The sequence below is a fragment of the Procambarus clarkii genome, chromosome 69 (assembly GCF_040958095.1).
Source record: "Procambarus clarkii isolate CNS0578487 chromosome 69, FALCON_Pclarkii_2.0, whole genome shotgun sequence".
Taxonomy (NCBI): domain Eukaryota; kingdom Metazoa; phylum Arthropoda; class Malacostraca; order Decapoda; family Cambaridae; genus Procambarus; species Procambarus clarkii.
In genome coordinates, this window is record NC_091218.1 from 12203780 (window position 1) to 12211337 (window position 7558).

Sequence of the window (7558 nt, forward strand, 5' to 3'; positions counted from 1 at the left end):
CCTTAAGGATCTCATTAACTTCGTTTTTGTCCTTGTCTCTCCCCTCCGCCGGACTGGACCAGGTTTGCTCCTTAATGCCTACTATTATTACTGCTGTTTTTCGCTCTATCAGCCGGCTAGTACATGTGTGTGTATGGGTGAGTGTGAGTGGAAGTGTGTGAGGGAGTGTGGTCGTGGACCAGTTTGTCATCTCTGGTGTCATGACCTCCACAGTGAGTGTCAACTGTAGTGTCATGACCTCCACCATGACACTGGTGGGTCGACGACCAGCTCTGGTGGGTCGACGACCAGCTCTGGTGGGTCGACGACCAGCTCTGGTGGGTCGACGACCAGCTCTGGTGGGTCGACGACCAGCTCTGGTGGGTCGACGACCAGCTCTGGTGGGTCGACGACCAGCTCTGGTGTACCAATGATGAACTAGAGTGGTCGTAAGGTCGAGTTGCTTCCAGCCCGTCGAGGTAATTCAGTCAGAAGTTATGATAAGCATCTGAGCGGGAGGAAGACCACACAAATCTTCCTCTTGACCCAACTTCCCCGACCTCTTGATCTGCACACTGAGGAAGCAGAGCCGCTTGGGCTCAGAAGGTCAAGGTAGGAGTCTACGCTCCGAGACTCTCACAAGGAGTGGGGCCAAGCTTGTAACAGAGACGCACTCTTCAAATATTACAGCAACGCACAAGACCTGTACTCAGGCATGGACGCTTTCACTCACAGACACTACACCACGACACCTTCACTCACAGCCACTACACCACGACACCTTCACTCACAGCCACTACACCACGACACCTTCACTCACAGCCACTACACCACGACACCTTCACTCACAGCCACTACACCACGACACCTTCACTCACAGCCACTACACCACGACACCTTCACTCACAGCCACTACACCACGACACCTTCACTCGCAGCCACTACACCACGACACCTTCACTCGCAGCCACTACACCACGACACCTTCACTCACAGACACTACACCACGACACCTTCACTCACAGACACTACACCACGACACCTTCACTCACAGACACTACACCACGACACCTTCACTCACAGACACTACACCACGACACCTTCACTCAGACACTACACCACGACACCTTCACTCAGACACTACACCACGACACCTTCACTCAGACACTACACCACGACACCTTCACTCAGACACTACACCACGACACCTTCACTCGCAGACACTACACCACGACACCTTCACTCTCAGGCACTACACCACGACACCTTCACTCTCAGGCACTACACCACGACACCTTCACTCACAGCCACTACACCACGACACCTTCACTCACAGCCACTACACCACGACACCTTCACTCGCAGACACTACACCACGACACCTTCACTCGCAGACACTACACCACGACACCTTCACTCACAGCCACTACACCACGACACCTTCACTCGCAGACACTACACCACGACACCTTCACTCGCAGACACTACACCACGACACCTTCACTCGCAGCCACTACACCACGACACCTTCACTCGCAGCCACTACACCACGACACCTTCACTCGCAGCCACTACACCACGACACCTTCACTCGCAGCCACTACACCACGACACCTTCACTCGCAGCCACTACACCACGACACCTTCACTCACAGCCACTACACCACGACACCTTCACTCACAGCCACTACACCACGACACCTTCACTCGCAGACACTACACCACGAAACCTTCACTCACAGCCACTACACCACGACACCTTCACTCGCAGACACTACACCACGACACCTTCACTCGCAGACACTACACCACGACACCTTCACTCAGACACTACACCACGACACCTTCACTCACAGACACTACACCACGACACCTTCACTCGCAGACACTACACCACGACACCTTCACTCAGACACTACACCACGACACCTTCACTCACAGGCACTACACCACGACACCTTCACTCACAGCCACTACACCACGACACCTTCACTCAGGCACTACACCACGACACCTTCACTCACAGCCACTACACCACGACACCTTCACTCAGGCACTACACCACGACACCTTCACTCACAGACACTACACCACGACACCTTCACTCGCAGACACTACACCACGACACCTTCACTCTCAGACACTACACCACGACACCTTCACTCACAGACACTACACCACGACACCTTCACTCACAGCCACTACACCACGACACCTTCACTCGCAGACACTACACCACGACACCTTCACTCGCAGACACTACACCACGACACCTTCACTCGCAGACACTACACCACGACACCTTCACTCAGACACTACACCACGACACCTTCACTCACAGACACTACACCACGACACCTTCACTCGCAGACACTACACCACGACACCTTCACTCAGACACTACACCACGACACCTTCACTCACAGACACTACACCACGACACCTTCACTCAGACACTACACCACGACACCTTCACTCACAGACACTACACCACGACACCTTCACTCAGACACTACACCACGACACCTTCACTCAGACACTACACCACGACACCTTCACTCACAGACACTACACCACGACACCTTCACTCACAGCCACTACACCACGACACCTTCACTCACAGACACTACACCACGACACCTTCACTCAGACACTAGGCTACTGACTTACGCACTCTGACGTGATGAAGAAATATCTATACCAAAAGATTCTCCCAACAAAAAACAATTTGAATTTTCTATTTAATACTGCGCTTGTTAATACATTGCCAACCATGCAATTACTTCACTGGCTTAGTTCAGTTCCGAAGTTCAGGGCTGTTAAGGATGCCCAGAACAGCTTAGCAGAGAACAAGAGCTTTGGACAGTTTGATCTGTCTTTTAGTGCTTGAAAGCTTATTAATGACCGAGAGGTCAGGTTGGCGGTGGTTACTGACCACCGCCATCGCCGTGAAGGTGATTACCTGTCAGTGAGGTAGTTAATAGTTTAGTCACTTATTGTGCACCCCATACCCATCCCGTGGGCGGTGGTGGTGGACACCATACCCATCCCGTGGGCGGTGGTGGACCCCATACCCATCCTGTGGGCGGTGGTGGACACCATACCCATCCCGTGGGTGGTGGTGGACACCATACCCATCCCGTGGGCGGTGGTGGACACCATACCCATCCCGTGTGCGGTGGTGGGCACCATACCCATCCCGTGGGCGGTGGTGGTGGACACCATACCCATCCCGTGGGCGGTGGTGGAGACAGTTAAAGTGCCACATAAAGGATTCAGGAACTCCAACACTTCACTTAACTTAATAAGTAACAATCTTCTGAAGCAAGTTGAGAGGTCTAGCACTTTTGATCCATTATATATTGCAAAGTGTATATATGACGTAATTTTTCTCAGTAAGAGAAGCTGCAATATCGAATTTTCGTTCATTCTCTGCAACGGAGTTTGACGGTTGAGGACCCAGCACAATGAGGAGGATGGTAGGTGGCTTGACCCTCACGTGTGGGCGGGGACTCTGGTGCAGGCAGCGACTGTGGTGCAGGCAGCGACTGTGGGGCAGGCAGCGACTGTGGGGCAGGCAGCGACTGTGGGGCAGGCAGCGACTGTGGGGCAGGCAGCGACTGTGGGGCAGGCAGCGACTGTGGGGCAGGCAGCGACTGTGGGGCAGGCAGCGACTGTGGTGCAGGCAGCGACTGTGGTGCAGGCAGCGACTGTGGGGCAGGCAGCGACTGTGGGGCAGGCAGCGACTGTGGGGCAGGCAGCGACTGTGGGGCAGGCAGCGACTGTGGGGCAGGCAGCGACTGTGGGGCAGGCAGCGACTGTGGTGCAGGCAGCGGCTGTGGTGCAGGCAGCGGCTGTGGTGCAGGCAGCGGCTGTGGTGCAGGCAGCGGCTGTGGTGCAGGCAGCGGCTGTGGTGCAGGCAGCGACTGTGGGGCAGGCAGCGACTGTGGGGCAGGCAGCGACTGTGGGGCAGGCAGCGACTGTGGGGCAGGCAGCGGCTGTGGGGCAGGCAGCGGCTGTGGGGCAGGCAGCGACTGTGGGGCAGGCAGCGACTGTGGGGCAGGCAGCGACTGTGGGGCAGACAGCGACTGTGGGGCAGGCAGCGACTGTGGGGCAGGCAGCGACTGTGGGGCAGGCAGCGGCTGTGGGGCAGGCAGCGACTGTGGGGCAGGCAGCGGCTGTGGTGCAGGCAGCGACTGTGGGGCAGGCAGCGGCTGTGGTGCAGGCAGCGACTGTGGGGCAGGCAGCGACTGTGGGGCAGGCAGCGACTGTGGTGCAGGCAGCGACTGTGGTGCAGGCAGCGACTGTGGTGCAGGCAGCGGCTGTGGTGCAGGCAGCGACTGTGGGGCAGGCAGCGGCTGTGGGGCAGGCAGCGACTGTGGTGCAGGCAGCGACTGTGGTGCAGGCAGCGGCTGTGGAGCAGGCAGCGGCTGTGGTGCAGGCAGCGGCTGTGGAGCAGGCAGCGGCTGTGGAGCAGGCAGCGACTGTGGTGCAGGCAGCGACTGTGGGGCAGGCAGCGGCTGTGGAGCAGGCAGCGGCTGTGGTGCAGGCAGCGGCTGTGGAGCAGGCAGCGACTGTGGGGCAGGCAGCGACTGTGGGGCAGGCAGCGGCTGTGGAGCAGGCAGCGGCTGTGGTGCAGGCAGCGGCTGTGGAGCAGGCAGCGGCTGTGGAGCAGGCAGCGGCTGTGGAGCAGGCAGCGACTGTGGTGCAGGCAGCGACTGTGGGGCAGGCAGCGGCTGTGGAGCAGGCAGCGGCTGTGGTGCAGGCAGCGGCTGTGGAGCAGGCAGCGGCTGTGGAGCAGGCAGCGACTTTGGGGCAGGCAGCGACTGTGGGGCAGGCAGCGGCTGTGGAGCAGGCAGCGGCTGTGGAGCAGGCAGCGGCTGTGGAGCAGGCAGCGACTGTGGGGCAGGCAGCGGCTGTGGAGCAGGCAGCGGCTGTGGAGCAGGCAGCGGCTGTGGAGCAGGCAGCGACTGTGGGGCAGGCAGCGGCTGTGGAGCAGGCAGCGGCTGTGGAGCAGGCAGCGGCTGTGGGGCAGGCAGCGGCTGTGGGGCAGGCAGCGGCTGTGGAGCAGGCAGCGGCTGTGGAGCAGGCAGCGGCTGTGGGGCAGGCAGCGGCTGTGGAGCAGGCAGCGGCTGTGGAGCAGGCAGCGGCTGTGGAGCAGGCAGCGGCTGTGGAGCAGGCAGCGACTGTGGGGCAGGCAGCGACTGTGGAGCAGGCAGCGGCTGTGGGGCAGGCAGCGGCTGTGGTGCAGGCAGCGACTGTGGGGCAGGCAGCGACTGTGGGGCAGGCAGCGGCTGTGGAGCAGGCAGCGGCTGTGGAGCAGGCAGCGGCTGTGGAGCAGGCAGCGGCTGTGGGGCAGGCAGCGACTGTGGAGCAGGCAGCGGCTGTGGTGCAGGCAGCGACTGTGGAGCAGGCAGCGGCTGTGGAGCAGGCAGCGACTGTGGAGCAGGCAGCGACTGTGGTGCAGGCAGCGACTGTGGAGCAGGCAGCGACTGTGGAGCAGGCAGCGACTGTGGGGCAGGCAGCGGCTGTGGAGCAGGCAGCGGCTGTGGAGCAGGCAGCGGCTGTGGGGCAGGCAGCGGCTGTGGAGCAGGCAGCGGCTGTGGAGCAGGCAGCGGCTGTGGAGCAGGCAGCGACTGTGGAGCAGGCAGCGACTGTGGAGCAGGCAGCGGCTGTGGAGCAGGCAGCGACTGTGGGGCAGGCAGCGGCTGCGGGGCAGGCAGCGGCTGTGGAGCAGGCAGCGACTGTGGTGCAGGCAGCGGCTGTGGTGCAGGCAGCGACTGTGGTGCAGGCAGCGGCTGTGGGGCAGGCAGCGACTGTGGTGCAGGCAGCGGCTGTGGTGCAGGCAGCGGCTGTGGAGCAGGCAGCGACTGTGGAGCAGGCAGCGACTGTGGAGCAGGCAGCGGCTGTGGAGCAGGCAGCGACTGTGGAGCAGGCAGCGACTGTGGAGCAGGCAGCGACTGTGGAGCAGGCAGCGGCTGTGGAGCAGGCAGCGGCTGTGGAGCAGGCAGCGACTGCGGAGCAGGCAGCGACTGCGGGGCAGGCAGCGGCTGTGGAGCAGGCAGCGACTGTGGGGCAGGCAGCGGCTGCGGGGCAGGCAGCGGCTGTGGAGCAGGCAGCGACTGTGGGGCAGGCAGCGACTGTGGGGCAGGCAGCGGCTGCGGGGCAGGCAGCAATTGTCCATACTAAAACTTTACAAAGTGTTGATTCAAAAAAAGTCTATTAATTTTGTTTTACTTAACTAATGTTCTAAATGGCTGGCATAAAGTAATGCTTTCTTAAAGCTCCGTCGCTGTTTATATCAGAATTCGGCTAAAGCTTTTGATAGGAATAGCTTTAAAGTTAATTAATCAAAATACATTTATCAATTACTTCAAATAAATGTATCAAGCGGCTTTATTTAAAATATAATATTGCAATACCATATTTAAAATAATATAACTTTACTAGCATTTGTTTTTTAGTAATATTTAATTGTTTTTACTAGTATTTTATTTATATTTACAGGTCCTTTAAATATTGTTTATCAGTGTGTGTACATTTTTAAATCTGACCATTGGAGTAGTATGGTGGGATCGAACCAGCGTCCTGACACGCTCTAAACACGCGCCATAATCCCAGTGAGCATCTGAGAAGGTCCAAGACGGGGGTTCAATCCCACCCTCCAGCTCCAACGATGCTGACATCCATACTAGACGTCACTGAGAACTTGTAACACCAGCTGAATATAAACAGAGATAAGACAAGTGACTGAAACATTGTGAAACAGAGCGTTCAGTGTACGGTTGATTATTGACCACAGTGAACGAATATTGGGTCTTGGGGGACTCCTAGGAGTGCAGTGTGCATACAGTGTGCATACAGTGTGCATACAGTGTGCATACAGTGTGCATACAGTGTGCATACAGTGTGCATACAGTGTGCATACTGTGTATATGCACTTTATATGCACTGTATATGCACTGTATATGCACTGTATATGCACTGTACATGCACTGTACATACTGTGTTGTTAAATATGACCGAAAAAGTAAGATTAATAATTCTAAAACGAATTTTCTCAATATTTCTTATGTTTCTTTTTACTGTTGATGGTAATTGAAAAATAAATTCTCCAAAATTCATTCTTATTTCTAGTCTGACGCGACGCTTGAACGCGTTTCGTAATACCTTATTACATTTTCAAAGACTTTAGTTTACACACACACAACTGTAACCTGAAAACACTAAACAGTTTTACTTAATGCTAACATTGAACAGGTTGTCTTATATACTCGCATTTGAGGGAGGTGATATGTTGCAACAGTTTTGGATGAGGTGAACCAACTTTTGACCAACACAAGACAGAACACGGTGCAATGGGTATAAATTGGATAAATGAGAGGGAAGAATGGAAGCAACTACAAAGGGCCTATTGGCCGATACTTCCTCTTGATGCTTCTTTATTGGTACGGAGTCTTGAAGTGGGTAGAATATAGTTGTGTATTAATTGGCTGTTGATTGCTGGTGTTGACTTTTTCAATCAACAGCCAATTAATGCACAACTATATTCTACCCACTTCAAAATAAGTAGAACAGT

At 56.2% G+C, this 7558-nt stretch overlaps 1 protein-coding gene across 1 annotated transcript; it reads right to left on the bottom strand.

Annotated features, from left to right (window-relative positions):
* Positions 1-3404: 3404 nt before the first annotated feature.
* LOC123772300 (proline-rich protein 36-like) lies at positions 3405-6665 on the bottom strand. The gene is made up of 2 exons (XM_045765386.2): positions 6534-6665; positions 3405-6137 (listed from the first exon to the last, which is right to left on the bottom strand). The coding sequence occupies exons 1-2, from the start codon at positions 6663-6665 to the stop codon at positions 3405-3407; spliced, it is 2865 nt and encodes a 954-aa protein (XP_045621342.2).
* Between the last annotated feature and the right edge of the window lie 893 nt (positions 6666-7558).

Excerpts from the sequence above, each read along its gene's own strand:
- LOC123772300 (XM_045765386.2), bottom strand. The coding sequence starts at position 6,665 with ATGTCAGCATCGTTGGAGCTGGAGGGTGGGATTGAACCCCCGTCTTGG. Across the intron at positions 6,138-6,533 it reads CCCACCATACTACTCCAATG|CCGCTGCCTGCCCCACAGTC; the intron begins GTCAGATTTAAA and ends CCTGCCCCGCAG.